Below are 20,099 nucleotides of genomic sequence, written 5' to 3' on the forward strand. Positions count from 1 at the left end.
AGAGCACGGGCTGCTTCAGAGGAAGCTGAAGGTTCCTTCTGATGAAGCTGGATTTCACACTTTAAATCAGGACTCAGAAAAAAGTATGTGCGTGTTCTTCATTACTCTCAATAAGTCACCTCTCAGGGTTCACTGGTAAGAGCCCTAGGCAAATTAGGCATCTACAAGCAGTGCGACTCCTTCCAGCACGAGCATCTGAAGCACGAAGTAACGCCAAGAAAACAAGCCTCTCTCCATCAGAAACACCGAAGAACCACGGTACAAATAAATAAATCTGCTTATAGCCTCCAAAAAGGTTTTTCCTGTTAAATTATTGAACGGCTTGGGTTGGGGGTGACCTTAAAGCCCACCCAGATCCATATGGGCTGGCACAAGGAATAGCCGCCCTCTCTAGACACTTACTGCTACATAGCAGCTTTTAGGTGCAACTGCCACGGGAGCCAGCACACGGGCCGAATTTGGACGCTTACCATGCACAACTGTATCAGCACCTCCAGTCTATTCAGTATCAGGTTTTAAATCGCCTTTATTTTTGTTTTTAGTCTCCCACATTCCAAATCATCCTCTTACAATCAAGTCATTCCATTAGATACCGTATTTGTAAGAACAAGATTTGGTTTAAGGGGTATTTGTGTAAAAGCACTCGTGTTCTGTCCTCCTAACAGAGCTCCTTATTTCATTAAGAAAACATCAAGGTGTTTTTGAAAACCTGCTTTTTGTTTGAGTATGCTCTGATGGGCTCACACAGAAGAGCTTTAAGCCCGCTTTGTCAGAGCAGAAGGAAGATAAGCGCTGCAGCACTGTAACTCACTAGCATCAGTAATCATCGCAATGCAAACCAAAATTAAGTTCTCCAACATGGCACAGGCTGCACGCTAATTCAGTACCATCGCCCGACTAAACGTGGTGATCTTCGGCACAGCAGTAACATCGAGGTTTATACAGCACGTCACCACAGAGCAATGCTGTTTGGAAACACCTGAGCTCGCTCCACACAGGGCAGTGCCACACCGACGTGTATTATCTATGACTCTGGAAGCAGAACAGCCACAGAGAGTGGTGCCAGCCAGGCTGGGTGCAGTGCCACACCGACACAACCACGCTATTACAGACCCCGTTGTTTGGCAGTGACCTGAAGATCCCTAGACCACACGATGGTGAATCACGCAGCCTGGTGGTCTAGTTTTCCTGAGTGCCACTGAACTATCTATACCTTTCCCAGGCAAGTTTCCTCCTCTTACAATTACCTCCAAGAAGCTACACCGACTGAAGCAACAGCTTTCCCTCTGCACTGAACAGCAAGGATTCAAACCTCTGGGAAAGACTGTTTAAAGCAGGAACGTGTACACCAACTTTTACTATGCATATTAATAAATATTCTTTATTTAAATTTTGCACATTGCGCTTTAACATATTACATCCAAAACATTTTGCAAATGGATGTCTACTTTGTAAAATCTTATATTCAGCTCATTGTCATTCTGTACAGAATTATAGGTACAACATTACTTTGCCACTAGTTTGCTTTTTGTAAGTCTCACAGTAAGAGAAACATTTAATGAAAAGAGATGGCTTAAATTATAAGAGAGGCTTGCACAGCTACTCAACTAAAGATACAAGCCTGAAGAAAGAACAAAATTAATGAAATCACCTCCACCAGCCTCCCCCAAAAAAAGAAAAAAAAAGAATCACATTAATTTAAGATAAAATTTTGCCATAAGTCACTAAATTAAGTTTTTGAAAGAGAAGGCGCAGTAGTCATCTCGACAATTTCAATGAAAGACAGAGCTATTTTATTGTATTTAGTTCGCTCCAGCCGTTGTCAACCAACCGTTACAAATGGGCCTCTTGTGATCATTTAAGCGGCAGTATTTATTAAATTTCTCCTTCAGATGCTGTCGGTATTGTTCTCTATTGCTGTAAAAAGACTTGTTGTTTGCCATAAATGACTGTATTTCATCTTGTGAGATAAAGATCTCCTCATCAGAAGTGCATTCAGATTCATCCTACAAATGAAAACAGGCATTTCAGAACTCCAGCATTGCCCTTCCTATACAGTACACCTGTCCTGTAATTGTACATGTCGTCTACAGTTGCTCTGAAGAAAGATGCAGCCTTCATGTCAACACAAGAAGTCTTAGCTGGCTAATCCCATCACTTCATTCACAATGTTCTGCTCTTTTCTGGGTAAGAGGCAGCCCATACAGTCATGAAATCTACCAGAGCAATCTTCACAGTCTTAACACATTTCCACTGAAAGCGTATGGCTTTTATTACAGTTTTTTTGTTGCTGTTCTTAAAAAAAACAAAGCAAAGAACAAGGAAGAGAAAGGAATAGAGAAGGAAAGGGAGACAGAAGAAAGTTGTCCAAGGAGCCTGTAACGGGAAGCAGTATTTAAGGCACAAAGGCAGCAGAAATGTATGCTTCATTTGATAGAATGATACAATCCTTCTAACAAATAATACAATTTGTCACTTGCATTCCAGTGACCCGCAATTTTTCCCCCTCTGCAAAGCAACTGAGTTACACACTTCACAGAGAAAATGCAAAAGTAAACAAACTAAACACCGGTAGAGTAAGTTACGAGTTTTAGTTTCAGTAACGTTATCTGCTGAAACAGTTCTTCATTGGGATTTCAAGTTCTAAACCCCATCCTCAATCCTAACGAGTTAAAGCAGTGTGTGACAACCTAAAATTCCAGTGGAAGTGGTTACTTACAAGGAGCTCCACTAAGCTCTTGGCACCTTTTCCAGTATCAGGAACAAGTGACATTTCTGTAGGTTCTGCAAACTGTGACACATTTTTCATGTGCTCAAACCAAGGCAACTGCTGCACACTTTTTTCTGAGCTACAACAGCTTTCAGCATGTGTGTCTTTGGTCTTGTCACGATGAAACTCTGTGTGCATATTTCCTGAGGTCTCTCTGTTACCTGGATCTGTCATACAGCTTCCAAGTTTCTGAATCTACAATTGAGAAAGGCAGCGTTAAATCTGAACCATTCAAGTTTTATTTAGGGGAGGGAGGCAAGAGGGTAAGATGACAGAAAAAACACTTTCAAAAAGAGAGCAAGGATATATATATATATTTTTAAATGTATGTGCCTGGGGAGAAAGTGGCATATTAATACACTGCGAGTGCACAGAAGTGCATGTGCTTAGGAACACAGGAAAAAAGAGACTCCCTCCCACCACAACCTGTTCTAGGAAAGACCTCAATTTCAAACGTTGGATGGAGAGGTAACAGAAGATCCCTGCTACCCCATTTACTGCACTGGTCACAACTGAAATTTGAGCTACTTCTGTAACTACTTTAAAGCATATGCATTTAAATAGCCATTCCAGCTCTTATGATCCTTACATGTTCATTCTCACACTTCAAAGTTTTACTTTTCTTTTTCTTCTTTTTGTTTTTGCCTTTTGTGTTATTCTCTTCTGAATTTGCCCAACACTCCACGCAGCTATCTCCATCCTCTTCTTTGTCGTCACAGCGATGGACACATGAATCATCTCCTGCAAAAGACAGGGTATTTTCTCATCAGACACACTGAGCATTGTGTACTCTGAACCAATATCAAGTTCTTCCCAAGCCTACCGTTTTCATCATGGTTGCAAATGCCTTCAGTGCAGGCCACATCGGATCCCTCTCGAGATCCTGTTTCGCTGCCCTCCATGCTAGATGAATAGCCACAGTCGCTCCCATTACATTGTGGAGATAAACCTGGGATGAACAGAAAAGTTACAACAGTCTACAGCAGCTGTTACACACTTTCTAATCATGCCGCTAGTAACTGAGATTGTTTAAAGCTACTTTTAAAAATAACTGAACACTATTTACTCCACAAATGGTATACGCTTTTAAAAACAAAAAATAACAGAATTTAACATACCTTTCTTTATTTTAGGTGAACCTAATAGGGTACCACTACTAGGACAGGTGCAAGAAGTGCTTTCATTAGTAACAATTACTTCTACACAATTGTTAGCTTCTTCGGTGCTACCACAGGCTTTGCAACTACTTTCCATGAAGTCCGAATTTTCCTTAAAACAATACATGAAACAAAAAAAACAATGCTTGCAATTACTGAAAGTAGCTCAGCCAGCATCTTTAGCATGGACACTCTTTCCACAAGGAAGAAACAGCTGACACTGGTAACAGCCACAGTACTGCTTACAATTCTTCAGAAGTACAAGACAAGTCAAAAAAACAACCTGATTTCCTCACAAGAATATGACCCTCAGTTAGCCCAGTAAGTTCAGTCAGGAGATTTAGAGTAATAATTGCAGCTATTTCATCAATTTAAGGAGCTTCCCCCTTCCCAAAAATATAATAATGGTAATTGTCTACGACTAGTATTCAAAATCCCATATTCTAAGTGATCTTTAAGAAATGACAGCTGAAAAATATTCTACCATAAGCTGACCCCCACCTTCAAAATTAAAAAAAAAGTAACTTCTTTAAAAAAAAGACTGTGCTAATCCGTGAAGTATTAACTTGCAGTAGCAATCAAAAACTAGCTCCCAAAAACGAAATACAGTAAAAAAAACCTCTCAAGAATTCTAACATGGAACAGTCAGTTGATGAATGAAGCACCAAATTAACAACCCAATTATTTAACACCAGCAGAAACCACAGCTATCGATGTTTACCTTTGCTTGATTTATTTCCTTCTCTTCTGTTGCCTGCAAAGGAGTAGGGATCTCACACACACACTTATTTTTCCGTCTATTCTTTCGTTTTTGGCGCTTCTTCTCTTGTTTAAGTTCTCGCACTCTTTCTTCTTCTGAAAACTCTTCACAGAGCTGTTCCAATCGACTAATACCCTGCACTTTTTCCACAGCCATCTGTTTATAAGAGGTTAGATCTATTTATAGACGTTAACGCAACGCAAGCTTTTACGTTTATAAAAAAAGAAGTCGTAATGAAGGCGCTGGGGAGAGAGTTATCTACGTAATATCAAAGTGGAAAGTGAATGTACACGTGGCATATGTTAAAGAAACTCTAAGAAGTTCTGTCTGAAGTTCAAAATCCTACAGGATTGCAGAGTATAGCTGGAACTGACCCACAAACACACCCAATGCAAGATTTAGCAGTTGTGTTTGTAATTCAAAAGCACATACAGCATTTTTACTCATGAGCCAGATAAAACTGTTGTAACCAGAGCTACTTTAAATGATAACAGGTAGAAATAATTTCACTCTGAAAGAAAAAACACGAGATCCAGTATATTATAATGTGCAGCTTGGGAAGTAAAAACAAGCAAGTATCAATCTTTACTTTCCAGTACACTTCACAACAGAATGCAACTCAGCTGTGATACACGTTGATGTTGCACAACTGTTGCCTGCACTGAACAGGGCACTCCTGAAAATCTCCTTCCAGCCCCACGTTAACAGAAAGCAGAAAAATAACTTCAGTGAGAATGTACACGGTCGCTATAGTGATTCAAATACAAGTTAGATAAATTGATTTTTACCTCAAAGCTTTTGCGTAAAGCATCAACACCTAGGTAAAAAAGCATCTGCCATGTTTGTTCCTCGGCTCGCAACTTTTGCCAGATTCGGTGTAATCTTTCATAAAGATGAATACCCAGGCAGGTCAAAACTTCTTCTTGGGCTATGTCTATTGTCTTAGCATGCCTTTCTCTCCGTCTAAAGGAAGAGTTGGACCAAAGCATAGCATTGTTAAAGTAGCTGGAAGTCTACCAACAGATCAAAGCAATTCAATGAGGTATTTTCTGTATGTACAACTAAAGATATGTTTGCATGAGCAGCTTTTTTAAATCAAGTTCTGCTGTGCTGCATGCAGATGCAAAATAGAAAGGACCAGCTCAAAACTACATTCCTGACATGCTAATTTGTGCATGGTACTGTAAGGCTGCACTGTGCCTTCCACCCTGCGACTTCCCCCATGAATTTGTTTGGTCCTATTAGGAGGGCTCAGCAGAGTTTTAATGGCAGAGATGCAGCCACATTCTTTTATTTCCTAGAATTGTAGCTTAGTTTATAGCAAGTATTTTAGGTTCCTAGCTTCTTGTGTGCCAGGTAACCTAAGTTTATACATTACTTACCTTACAAAATAAAAAGGTATTTCATCTATAGATGAAAAATCATTATAGAAGTATTTACATTCCTAATCAAACCGCTATGATCTAGTTCTAGAAATAGAGAGCTCAAATTCCTACTTTTCTTTGGAAGGATTTTAAGATGCGAAGAACAGGTTCAGAAATTACAATAGAAAAACAAGTGGCGACAAAATTAAGTTCAACACTTGGATTCAGTAAAACTTTCAACCGAGGTTCTCTTTCTATTTCACATATTCTGAGCGCTTCGATGGAAAAGCAGGCAGTTCTAACGAGTGAACAAACGAAGTAGAAGACATTTAGCAATTGTTCTCAGTCTTGCCTTCAGAGTTAAACACACTTAAAAGCGCTATAACATCTTCACTACTTTGAAGCACTATCTTGAAAGTCTACTTCAATATGAGTATTCACATTCAAAAGTTTATTATGCAGCGAGGAGGCAAAAAACACTTCTGCAAAATACATTCAATAATAAAATAAAGAAGCAAAGCGCTAGATAGCCCACTCTAGCAAATTACATACTCATACCCTCCTGCGAACTCTGGTTCAGCTCGACCCAATAGGTGTGCGATGAAATCTGTTTCACAGCATACATGTATATGACGTTCGTGTGGACAGCAACGCAAACCCTCATAAAGTGCAGCACAGTAGCCCTTTTCTTTGCTGCAGTCTAGCTCACCAATAAGAATATTGTATGCCCGAAGTACTTTGTTTTTGCAGTCAGTGCAAAACCTGTATTGAAACACAGAACAAAACATAACTGAATTTTTATTCCAGCAGAAATTTAGAGCAGCTAAACCTAAGTTATAACACACTGAGCTCTTTAATAGTGCATGCTATATTTAAAATAGGTCACGCTAAGGTTTATGTTACTTCAAAAGGTAAAACAGTAAGACTTCGAATGTAAGCCATGTAAGTTTACTGTATGCATTATACTACCTATCATATATTACAAGTCTAGGTATCAATTCCATGCTCCGAGGCACAAATCAAGCTAATTGTTAATATGAAGAAATTCCTATATGGATACGCAGCTCCATATTCATTCAGAGATCAGAAATCTAATACTGAACAAACTGAATTGTTAGTACAAGCCAGGAAAAAATTCCTCTCAATAACACACTCCAAGTTACTTTACAGGAATTATTTAAAGTATACTCAAGTGAGCGATAAGCAATAAGAAAAAAGGTTTCCTCTGTTGCCTGCTGTGTAAGAGTGGTTTCCACTACAAACACCTTAAAACATATTTTGAATTATTAGATTACCGCACATATAGCAAAACAAGATTTACAACACAATGTATTCGATTTAAACGTGATAGCTCAGATAACTAACGTGAGAACAGTACAGTTATGAAGTCTGTTATAATTAAAATAAAACATAACTAATTTATAAAAGTAATCTTCAAGAAGTTACAAAACATCTTGCTGTATTATTCTAAAAATGCAAGTCAGACAAGCTGCTCACATTTCAGCTTTCAGCTTGAAAAGCTTGCTCTTCATGCCATCTCTGGATAGTGTTTTTCCCTCCCCTAGTTTGTCCAGTCACTTGACAACACTAAGTCAAACATATTTTGATGTTTGATAGAACTATGATAACTGGCTAGTTTCTGTGGTGAAAGGAAAGAAAACAGTAATATTATTGTAGGTTAGCATCAGGAACACTGCCAACACCATGTTTAATGTCAGAGGAGATTAAACTTGTTTTGTTTCCAAAGTGTTATTTCCACACCACCACCACCCCCGCACCCATCTGTGCCCCCACAGTTTATATCTGAACCTTGAAACTACTGGAAATTAAAACTTTTTAATCAGCGTTGTAGCTACCATCCACATGCAACAATAAGTTAGTGGCCTATTTTTTCCCTTGCAAGAGAGATGTCATGACACTAGCACTATTAAGTTATAAATATCTGTTTTGAAACTGTGATTTGTATGCAACACCAAACCTGAAAATCTGCATCTATTTGTTTAGTTGACTTTATTTTGAAATTGCACATACTCTCTGAAAGCCTAAAAAAGGCATAACCCCAATCAGAGTAGGCTACTTGTGTACGAGTAATTCTGGAACTCACTGCATTGCATCCCAACTAGCTCCTACAGAAAAGAAAGTCTCTGGGATAGAAAGCATCAATGTCAACATTCTATATTATTAAAAATGCATGGCTTTGACACTACTGGTGTTCTATATTATAGAGAATTACTGTTATTCTATATTAACACAGCAATGAAAGCAATCCAAGATTCCTTCAGAAACATATTTTAAATATATCAATTAAAATCCTTCAAGTAACACAAAAAAGGTGGTAGAGCTACCTGGAGTTAGAATTCTTACTGTCTTTCAACAGTTTACGTCCCTTCCCACCGCAATAAAAAAAATACACAAAAACACCAAAATTCATCTGTCAGTGCATGCTGAAATTGCTGCCAGAATACTAACTGTTGCTACAAGATTTAAAGCTGCAAATGAGGCTCATGTAATATGTATTAAGAGGTCAACAAAAATACAAGTGCATGCAATTTTAATACATCATGTTGTAGATCATAATTTAATTCTAACCAAAAAAATAAGAGAAGTAGGTATGACTTCACCTGAGGTGCGTGCAATTCTCCAACTATAACCAGGAACAATACAAAAATATTTCAACATCTTAGTCTTGTCAACTGTTACAATGCATTCTTCTTAAGTTTTAGAAGGGCATCAGAAGAACCCTGTAAACTTTTAAATGTTGTGTAGATTCCACACGTATTTTGATCAACAAGAAAACGCAGCATGTATTTCTCAAAATGAAGGTGTGTGTCTTTGTTCTTTTAACATACCTGTGTTTTCGTAGATACGTTTCTAATGTTTCTAAAAGACAGCTAGAATCAATTAAAACTACTTCATCCCTGCATTCCTGGGACATGAGCTCCCACACATCCATCCAACAACCCCTGAAAGAAAAAAAAACACACAAAAAAAACCATAAGAAACAGACTTTACACTATCCTGCCAGCAGTTTGACAAAGAAGCAAAATAAAGCATCATTAGTTTACCTGACCGCTCCCTGGAAAGGTCCATAGTGGAAAATGATCCTACACTTGCTCTCCTCCTTCTTGCTGTCTTCACTATTTCTCTTATCTGCACTTAATTTCTCTGTACTGAGTGTACTACTGCTGCCTTCACTGTCACATAGTAAAAGAAATTTTAAACCTGTACCGTATCCATTATGAACTAGTTATTTTTCCTAAACAAATGCTATGAAAATGCTTCAGTGTTCCTTGATTTCCTTTGACTCCTTTATAGGCTAAGCCTTAAATTAAAGAAAATTTAAGAGTCAGATACGAGATACAGAGTTTGCTGTCCATGTTCATAAGCCCAGATTCATGACGACTTTTTGAGAAGTTATAGCTGAAAGCTAGTAGCAGTTTTTCAGTATATTAGCTTAAGTATCATCATATACAAGTTTTAATACCTCTGGTAGATGACATTTCATATGACAACTTACTGGAGAGAAAAAAAACTTAACAAAACAACCACCCACAAACTTCCACACATCTACTACCACAGAGAACTCATAAAAAGCTTCATTAAACCTCCAAGATTTGTTTAAAAGCTTTACTAAGTACCACCAAATATGCTAAAAGTACTCTTAGAGAGCCAAGAACAAACTTTAAATAGCAAGTCATGTTTACTTACAGGCTTGTCTACACTTGACATTTTACCAAAATGGTCACTTCTGTTTCAGCTCATGTCTGGATCCAACAGAGCAGTAAAACAGAGGAAGACGTACTCCAATTTAAAATTAGTTTCTCGAGAGTACTTATTTATGCTATTATCTCAGTAATTTGCCAGATCATATGAGTTTCATTTATGAGAGGTTAAGACACTCCTTAGCCCCAAATGGAATTGAGCAGCGCTAAACCAGGTACATTGAAACACAGAACATCAAGTCCCTCTCCAGTGGTATTAGCTGGCATTCCCAGTTAAGTAACTTATATAACTAAACACAATTACTATTCAAAGTGTTACTTTTTTTTTTTTTGGTGTATATGAAACGCCTAACAGATGCAACTTGTCTAAAGAAGTTTCTTGTAATGGAGTCAAGTAGAAGCTCTAAGTTGATCCACAGGATTTGTTCTGTAAGACAATTCTATTTGACACCTCCATGTCTAGGCTGTTAGCACATTTGCTTCCACTCCAGGCAGCAGATTTATTCGGAGAAATATCAGTACCGATACACCCTGATCACTTCTGTCTCAAAATACTACAGAGATTTATACCAGCATGAATTAAGGAAATATAGGCAGCATTTTCCTCTATACATTCATTTTCAGCACTGTTTTGCCCTGCCAGAATGGCAAGTACAGGTTCTGTGATACACGCTCTTGCGCAGAGAATACTAATCTTACTAAAAACAAACTGAAAAAATAACACTTTCATAATGCTTTGAATTTGCTGTATTTTTTAGAAAATACACCCCTATGATCTTTTGCTTGTGTAACATAAGCTTTAAACCAAGTATATGAAAGGTCTGGAACCAAAATATAATAGGAGACGGTCATTAGCTACCAGCACCCCCAAGCAGCACAAGTGAAAAATCAAGTGTCAAATTCCACATTCCTAGCATCTCAGGGGATTCATCTAAACCCAAAGAGACTCAAGTCTGCATAGAAAAATACATGTCCTGTAACTGGAAACCTGATGATCAAACCTGAACAGGTTGTATGCTTAACCAGAAGCAGAACGCAACCGACTGAAGTTCTCTAACACTCCAGCTAAGCACAGTAGTGAAATTTAACAGCTATCATTTCACCAACACTATCAACAATGATCAAACAAACAAAAAAACCCCACACCACAGATTTACAGGGTGTGTTTTTTTGGTTAGCCAGCTGGCACAAGCCATACAGCTAACACACAGAAGCATACATGCATCGTTTGCACTGATGTATTCAAAACATGCTGTCACATTTTGAGACAATTAAAACATTTCACAGATTTTCAGTTTTAAACCTGCCTCCCAACCACAACAAAGCCCTCTGTTAACAATGCCTTGTGCAGTCGTCAATAATCTCAAGCAAAATGATGTATATTTGTACCCTTGTACTTCCGTGGGAGAAAAACTGCTGACTAATCGCTTTCGTATAGAGCACAAAAACCACGTCTTTCTAGAGCATTGTTCGTATCACAATGCAGAAGCCATCCATCCCCTGAGCAGACTGTATTCCAAGATATATTACAGATAAGAAATGAAAAGCACAGAGAGCACTGGCTTGTAATGGCCGAGTTAGCTTTTGGCAACTGGTTTCGAAATTAAACATGGGTATTTTTATGGAAGGGGCAAAAAACAAAACCAACCAACCAAAAATACTAACAGCCTGCCACCAAATGAAAGACCCAAAATCCAAGAGTCAAAAACGCAAGAGCTAGAATTAACAAGCACATCTGGGGAAACAGCTGATTTCGTAGAGTAGCCTTAAAGTTCATATGAAAACATCACCAAGCGGCTGAGGGAGCTCTGACAAAGGGCGCAGGGACACCTCTCACACTGCGGAGTGTGAGAACTCATGTTGAGAGGGCAGGAAACCACACAGCACTGTTCACTGGACAAAACTGAAGTGTGAGCAAGGGCAGCGTGGAAAGGTTTAAACATCCTACTGCAGTAAGAGTCACGGTCTTAGCAACTGCAGGGCTAACTGCTTTCCTACGAAAACCTACTGAGAAAGGCTCATGCCCTACAAGGCACGCTGCCCCAAATTCTTGGGTGCCTGCTCCTCTTGCCTGCAAATTTTTGGATCTAATATAATCCAAACAGTTTGGAAATTACTACTCTGGAAAACAGATAAAAGCATAAAAATTGATCTCTATGCTTAAGAAATTAGTATCTGTAGTTTGGTTCCTTAAATATTCTAGATTGAATTGTGCATGTTAAACAAACTTACCCCAAAGGTTTTGGTTTGTGTGTGTCCAGAGAGTGTAACTGACATCTTTTGTTCTTCTTACTTTTGGGAATTGCATCGATCATATCATTCAGTTTGGACCTACGGAAAAAAAGGTAACTTAGTATTCTGAAAACACGGTTATCCAGAGAAATTTCAAAGCTGAAAGCTGAAATTTCAGCTCACATATCAGAAACAAGTATGCTAAGGAACACTGAATCTAAAACTTTCTTCCTGTTCCCTATTTTTATTTATGAGACACAAAATCTTGCAGTACACATGGAAAATACAGTGTAGGTATTCCAGCCAAATCCTAGCAATCAAGATAAGGATAACTCACGTGTAACAAGCTATTGCGTTACTCCCCTTTAAAAATAACAGACCTGGAGCAATGACACCTATTTCAAAAGTGCAGGGAACTACGAATTCATCATGTTATACTACCTCACCCTCCAAACCTCACTATCCCCAGCTCTGCACGAACCCTTCCTACTTCCCACTGGCCTGTGAACTGCAGCAAGAAGTAGAACGAGCTGAAGCCAAGTGGAAGGTAAAGGCACGCTGTGGTGAGCGGTCACTGTTTGGTTTGTCGACAGCTGAGAAACAAATGGCACTGAGACCGAGGCTACTTATTGTGCCAGCCAAACCCAGAGGGTTTCACTTTCTCAGCATTACATTTCTGCTCAAGAGTAGAATTTTTACTTTTTATTGTTCATGTTTTACATGCAAAATAGCATGGTGAAGAAGCACTCTTCTTCCAGAGAGCACGAAAATCCCACAGTGCCTCTTCCAAGATTAATGACTAAACATTTTAATAGTTGCATCTTTCAACTGCAACCATGGCATCACAACTGATGGTATGAAAGGTTAGGCATTCGGGTTTGTTTTTCTTCAGGTTAGTAAACAACTCATTTAACAGAGCTGTAAAATACAAGTATGTGCTACCAGATGCAAGCCTGCAACAACTTAGCGTCTCCAACAAGAAAGCCGCAAAGAAATCACGCACAGAAGCTAGCTTTCCTTTTCTTCAGATGAGAATAATCTGAGCAGTTCTAAGGTAACAGTGGGTCTCACTTACCCATGCACATAAAACAGCGTATAAAGCTTCTTTGCATCAGTCATACAGCTCCGAGTTACAGAAAGAACACCCTTTGGCCCTACTGTTAGAGGCTCAAGTGCTGGATTTCCAGACTCAACAAGCTGAGAAAACAGACGTTCCACACTACGACGACAGCCAACACACGGGACCAGCTGAGAAAGTGCACTCAAAACTTCACGTGATGTCACCATCATGGCAATATTTAAATCCTGCTGTTTAAGCATGCTATGCCTCTAAAAGAGAACAAGAAATGAAATGATTAGAAATAAAAAATAAAAACACAACTTAAACTGTTCGGCCTTTCCTCATCAAAACACACTCGAGATGGGAACTGCACGCAGTGCTCAGTTCCAGCTCACCAGCTTACTACCGATCACTTACAGTGCTTACTGTATGAACCAAACCACATCCACTAACAACATTGGAGCAATTCTACTTCAAGTCTTACAGTCTGCCCTCAGAAAAAAATATAAGTATTTTTCTCTCCTGTCACTCAAATCAGCAAATACTGCTTCCAAACAAACGGCACGTGTCCCTGTCATTAGAGGCGCCTTTTCCCTCCAACTCAGCTCAGATGTTTTAGTAAAGGGCCTTACATACAACTCCGCACATCATTTTCTACTTGCTCTCATTTCATCTTTGGCACATAGAACAGAAACTCCCAGACACTCATCAGCATGTATGGAAATCTCATTTACAACAATCTCAATCTGTTTGCACCAAGACAATTTAGCAATGCTGTCCCTAGAAAGCTACATGCCATTTGACATTACAAATCTAATACCTGAAATCTAAAAAGCACACATTACTATTCAGGGTGAAACATTTTTACTTCAGGAGCGAACGTTCACGTGTGCTAATAATAGAACTTCAAAGAGAACACCTTCTAATATTTCTTACGTCAATAAACAATTTTGGGAGCTTCTCCTCGTTCCTCTGTCAAACATATCCACGCACACACAGGCACAAAAAGCACATACCTTTCTATTTCTTCTTCTAACTGCTACATTACTAGCTCAGAGTTCGTCAACTTTGAACTTCCACGAGCACAGCTAAACGGAACAGATGGTCCGTTCCTCTGAGAGCGTCCCTTCCTCACACGCCACCCAACGTATCTACTCTTTGAGTATCAGCACTACAGGCACTTCTCAACTTTATCTGTCAAAGCAGAGTGCTGTCAGTATATTAATTGTGTCACTTGCCCTTGGTGATACAAAATACAAACGTGCTTACAAAGCCATATCTATACAGTGGATGTTTTGCCATACTGCTGTCAAATCACACCAGTTAAATGCAGAAAAGATATGTCACAACTGATGGGAAAAGAGACCACACAATCTAGCAAAACTAATCGGTCACAAGGAATGCACTGATACCTTGATTGAAGTGAAAAAATATTTATTACACTTTAAGTAATTCACATTATAAAAAGTAAAGCTATTATCAGATAACATTTAATGTTTGCGCTCTTAAAGGAAGACACATTAAATAATCTGACAAGTGATAGCACTCCGCAATAATCCTCTTTTCTGTAATTAATAGTACTAATCACAGCAACAGCAGAAATGAGCTATTTACACAACTATGCTTCATAGGCAGCATATGTCTCAACTGCTGCTGCCAAGCCACAGCGAAGAAATGTACGTTGCCTATCAGCAAACTGGCTTGTTCCTTCCGACATCAAGTAGCAACCTTTATTTATTTAATTTTTTTGCTACAGGTGTTACAGTGCTACAGCTATTTGCCAGAGTGTTCACAGATAAGTTTCAGGGGCGCCACAAGAAATGTCTCTCCCTGTTCAACTACATCTAATCTCTAAAGTAGCACATTAATTCTACCTCGGTATGGTACTAGCCATAACAACTGAACCCTAAGCAATGCACACTTTACTTGAATAAGCAGTTCAATATTTATTTTTACTTTTTAGAAAGAAGTCGAAATGTAGTAAGAAACTGCAGTTTCCATTGAGCATAAACTGGCAGTGACCGGTTTTCAGCTCTAATTGGATATGCAGCAATTGCCTCCTGGGAAGACAACAGTGTATAAAAGCTGTGAAGCACAGAAGATGAATGCACCCAGTGTACTTTGGTACCAATACATAATTGCATATAGGTGCCAACGTGTCTTTCAAGTCATTTATTAAGTCATTCCAGGAATGACAGCCTCCGAGAGAAGCGAGAGCCTGAACCTCCAGAAAGCAAGATCTAGTACGTATCTTTCTTAAAAAGAGTGATGTACTTACCTGAACGAATTGTTTTAATTGTGCATTGTTGTTCTGATGTCCATCAAGGTTTAGCACATTATCAGGAAATTCCATCACCATCTATGTGAGCGACAGGAAAAAGAAGAGTTTTCAGAAAAAGTTGAATACAGAGCATTACCTTATTTTGCTTACTTGAGGAGAACGGGGCAATAAGATGTTAAGTCCTCGCTCAACTATATTAGAAACTTGAAAAGGCACAAAAACAGTTTAAGACAGTGAATGTTTCAGCAGTTTAACTAAGTATTTTCACTAATACAATGTTCTAGAAAAAGTTTACAAAGAGAAAATGTTGAACAGCTGATACAGGAGAGAGCAGAAGTCGCCAAATGGAACATCACTGTTTATGTTACATTATCTGCACGACTTGAGACCTTGCTTCAGTTAAAAAGAAGAGTTGTACTTCAACACAAATTGATCCAACAGACTAACACAATTCATAAAGCTCTGAAAAAAAAAATCCAGTCACAACAGTTTAATGACTTTGAGTCTACTTCTTCAAAGGCTAATTTAAAATGGTCTTAATTCAACGAGGTACTCCAAGGTATCTTTTGTTTTGTGCGACTGCAGCTGCAGCTCTCAAGGGGCTCAAAGTTAAAATGTCAAGCCTACAGAACAATGAGATTAAGTAATTAATATTTCTTTCCCAACTACTAGCCAAAGAGGGCAGTTTCTTGAAAAAGCAGTGAAATAACTTTTAGTTACAAATCCAACATAACCATGGAGAAAAATGAAGCCAACTAGAACCAGAAGTGAAGACTGGCTCAGTTATCTTCTTTGTCCAAACTGAGAAATAGAGAATTTAACAATATAAATATTGAAAGTTCAATTTAAAATCTCAAAGACAAAATAATAACTTTGATTAATAACTCTAATATCAATCAACACCAGAATAAAATTATCTGATTCCCTCTTTTTTCACTCTCCTCTAACTTCCTTCAACTGCCTGGTAAAGAGAGAATTCCCTGCTGTCTGTATAATTGCAGACACTACCTCCAGAGAATTGATACGCTTACTTTTACAGGCACTCCACATTGCTCCAAAATAAACATCTATTCTCTAAGGCCAGAAAGCAAAGCAATATTTTGATCTCACATGTGCTAGAATCGGAGCATCAGCATAGCTGCCTAGTAGTGTTTGTGCAGAACAGTGCCACAGCCACTGCTAATTCTGACCTCTCACGTATTTCTTTTCCAGCTTCCCTTTCCTCACCCCTAACCATACACACTTAGCAGCAGAGCACAAGGTTTGGCGGCAGGATTATAGGTTTCCTAGATGGCTAATTTGATGCTCCTCTGGTCGTGGATGGGCTAAATGCAAAAGTAAAAGCACTATCTGCTAATGACAGAGAGAAAAGAAAAATTTGCACATTTCTTTCCCCTCATCTTTATCACCCACTATCAGACAACACCCACAGATAAACTGTACAACACAGTGAAATTATCAAAGACTAAATTAATTCACGTGTCTGTTTGATGAGATTTTATTAACTGGTTAAACATAAGCCACTGACTGGAAGAAGAGATTTCCACACTACCACATCAAATGGAATGCCTTCTAGAGATGATGAAAGCTGCTTAAGAAGTGAAAAGGGTTAATATTTAAACTTCCTTTAATTTATAGTTGAAGCTTAGAAACACAAAAGTAAGAGTGAACAATTCATTTAGAGGAGCGATACCATACTACACCTAAACAGGCTTCTGTGCCACTAGAAAGCAACGTGACGAGTTTAAGAGCAGCAAGAGCCATTCATTCAATGTTTTGCAATCAGCAATTCACTATTTTTAGAGTTAAGGCATAGACTAAGACTTCCAACTGACAAACAGAAAGGAAGTAGTGCCATTACTTTTCAATGTTAAGTTTTAAACAGGGTCAACACAAACCCATTAATCTCAATAAACATTATTTAAGATAATGCTGAAGATGTATAATTACGTTTAAAAGGCAACAGCATCCATTTCAAACAACTGCATCTCTTGCAATAGCTCTCTTTAAGAATTAAAAAAATAAATAAATCATGGAAGGCTGCAAGACAAGGAAGCTAAGAGCTCATTCAGCTGTTTCTACAGATTTATCTGCAGACCAACCTCGGTATCTAAATACTTTGTAACAACAGCAACAGAATGGGAAAAAAAAAAAAAGAGATGTTAGAATGTTTCTTCATGGTGAGGATGACTTGCACTTACATAAATGCCTCTCATCCTGATGGATACAGAACTGACATACAGCTATTGGGACCTCTTCAATTATGACTATGGCTTGCCTCTGGTGTAAAAAAAATGATAATGACAACAAACTGCAGCTGTGCAAAGTTTCAGGCAAGGCATTAAATTCTGGAACTAAATCACAAACGGAATTTTAGGCCAGCCTAAGTCAAGTCATCTGTCTCATGCCTGGTACGGCCGAATGTTCACATGCACTCTCACAATCTGTCAAATACAACAGTTAGTTATAAGAGCATGGTAAGTATTCTACCTAACACAATCTAACAAGTCATTCTTACAAAGAAGTCCAGGGGAAAAAAAAAAAGAAAAAAAACCCCACTGGGATCTTAAAACAATATGGGGAAAGAAGGGTCAAAATCACTCTCAAGGCATGGACAAGCCATAAAAAAAATAAACAAAGAACTTACAGTATTCCTACACAATACTGGGATTGCCACTCTAGGGGGGCTAGATACTGCTTTGAAAAACTCAAGGGGAAACTGCCTAACGAGCAGCACAGTTAACCGGAGATGACAGACTATGTGAGGCCAAAAAACAGTGATGATTTTTGGAGAGTTGTTAGTATGCCATCATTTACAATGTCCAAAATTAAAATACAACGAGGACCTCCTCTCTGAATGTAGCAGAACCAGATGGGATTGAGACAGAGAGCCTTCAGCAATGTGACAAAGGGTTTAGAGACCGTTTGAAGATGCTCAATTGTTTTGCTCTGGAAGATGGAAGAAATTACATTATCAAGTTGGTAAAGTTAAGAAAAAATAGCAAGTCAGGCATCTTTCCATATTTAAACCTGAGATCAGAATTTTAGAGCACATGTATTTTACATCGTTTCAGTAAGAGCAGTTACCGTCACGTGACACGTCACTGACAACAGAATTCACGTATGAATGACTGAGATACCCCGTCACACTATGTAAATCCAATTTTATTTTCAGCCCCATATTTTCTTACATTAAGAGTTCAGACAAATGACAACCGGCTGGAGCGCATCCTGTGTTCACCTACTATGCAATATCTGACCCTTCCTCCAAACACGTGAAGAAAACAAAAAGAGAGTAGGGAGCCTCTAAGTTGCACTTAGCTCACTTTTCCACTGAATCTTCTAGAAATGCCAAAACCCTTATGTTTTCAAAATCACAAGAATATGCTGAAACTGAAAGCCTCCGAGATCTGTTGCTACATGCACAGCAGCATTTCTTACACACTCGATAACCCCTTACTTTAAGGCAAAGCTACTGAAAACACCTTCGGCCTTTTCCTGTCTGCTTGCAGGCAAGGCAATTACCTAGCCTACAACGTGGGTTTTTAGCCTGCGACTTGGGTTTTAACGTTAACATGGCTCCTTTCCTCACGAGATGAAAAATGGCTTTGCCCCACATTTGGGCTCTGGCACCGAGGCGTGCCTGTCACTTGGGAACGGGTTACGTGCAGAGCCCAGCACGACGACAACTTTCTCCCCGCGCTGTTTACAGGTTTTTAGGGCCGGGAAGGAGGCGGAAAAGTTGCCACGTTCAGCAGCGGTCACCCCAAGAGCTGCCAAACCCCGGGGCCGAGCATTGCTGGAGCAGCCCCGGGAGGAGCCCGGGAGGCCCGCGTGAAGGCCTCGCCCGGGCACCACAACGCCCGGGAGCGGCGGGGCCGCCGGGGGCTCGGCGCTCACCGTGAGGGTGTCATCGATGTAGAGGGGGATCTGCCTCTTCTCGAAGGGGAACTCCTCCTCGCCGTCCCTGCACACCGCCACCAGCCGCGCCATCTCCGCCGCTTCCTCCTCCCAGCTCCAGCCTGCGAGCAGCCAAAACGCCGCGGAGGTAAATCGCCGCCGCGCTTCCCCGGCACACTTTCACCAGCAGGGGAAACGAGCCTGCTTTACCCCATCGCCTGATTCACCACGGAGAGCGAGCCCACACCGCCGCTCCCCGGCCACCGGAGCCGGGCCCGGAGCTCGCAGCGGGACCGGGGCCGGGGGCGGCGGGGAAGGGGGCCGGGGCCGGGCTGAGGCGGGGGGCGGGCGGGGACGGGGCCCCGGAGGAGCCCCGATGGAGGCCGGGCAACCCCTGGGGTGGCTGCGGAGGGCGGGGGGGGCCCAACAACCGCCGCCTGCGGAGCGGGGCCGCCTCCCTCCCGCAGGCCGGAGGGGCCGCAGCCGGGGCGGGCAGCCCGCAGTCCCTCAGCCTCCAGCGGGGGCCCGGTGAAGCCTCGGAGCCGAGGCTCTCCCCCTCCCTCACCCCCTCGCTCCTTCCCTCTCCCTCCCCCTCAGCCCCACCGCGGCCCCCGGGCCTTTACCGGCTGCCCCCAGCCGCGGGCCGTGACAGGCGGGCGGACACCTCGGGCCCCACCTCGGGCCCTGCCGCGGGGCCGCCTCCTTCCGCTCCCCCTCCCCGGGCCCTCCCCGCGGGCGGCGGCCCCGGCCCCGGCCCGCCCCGGCCCGCCCTCCTCTCGCGAGACACCGCGGCCGCCGCTTCCTCCCCCCCCTCCTCCTCCTCCTCCTCCTCCTTTCCCCCCCCCAGGTGGCG

The 20,099-nt window shown here is 40.7% G+C and overlaps 1 protein-coding gene across 3 annotated transcripts; it reads right to left on the bottom strand.

The window, feature by feature from the left end:
• Nucleotides 1-1,353: 1,353 nt before the first annotated feature.
• Nucleotides 1,354-19,995, bottom strand: GGNBP2 (gametogenetin binding protein 2). Of its 3 annotated transcripts, none has more exons than XM_083806835.1 (14): nucleotides 19,870-19,995; nucleotides 19,247-19,368; nucleotides 15,344-15,424; nucleotides 13,081-13,334; nucleotides 12,006-12,104; nucleotides 8,901-9,014; nucleotides 6,610-6,813; nucleotides 5,476-5,650; nucleotides 4,649-4,843; nucleotides 3,889-4,039; nucleotides 3,594-3,719; nucleotides 3,360-3,511; nucleotides 2,720-2,965; nucleotides 1,354-2,006 (listed from the first exon to the last, which is right to left on the bottom strand). In XM_083806835.1, the coding sequence occupies exons 2-14, from the start codon at nucleotides 19,337-19,339 to the stop codon at nucleotides 1,803-1,805; spliced, it is 2,094 nt and encodes a 697-aa protein (XP_083662961.1). In that variant the 5' UTR covers nucleotides 19,340-19,368; nucleotides 19,870-19,995; the 3' UTR covers nucleotides 1,354-1,802. The 3 variants fall into 3 exon arrangements, with proteins under 3 accessions (XP_083662961.1, XP_083662959.1, XP_083662960.1); XM_083806833.1 differs by having other exon boundaries at nucleotides 6,604-6,813; XM_083806834.1 differs by lacking the exon at nucleotides 19,870-19,995 and adding an exon at nucleotides 19,457-19,811 and having other exon boundaries at nucleotides 6,604-6,813.
• Nucleotides 19,996-20,099: the final 104 nt, after the last annotated feature.

This window comes from Anser anser (genome assembly GCF_964211835.1).
Source record: "Anser anser genome assembly, chromosome: 20".
NCBI classification, from domain to species: Eukaryota; Metazoa; Chordata; class Aves; order Anseriformes; family Anatidae; genus Anser; species Anser anser.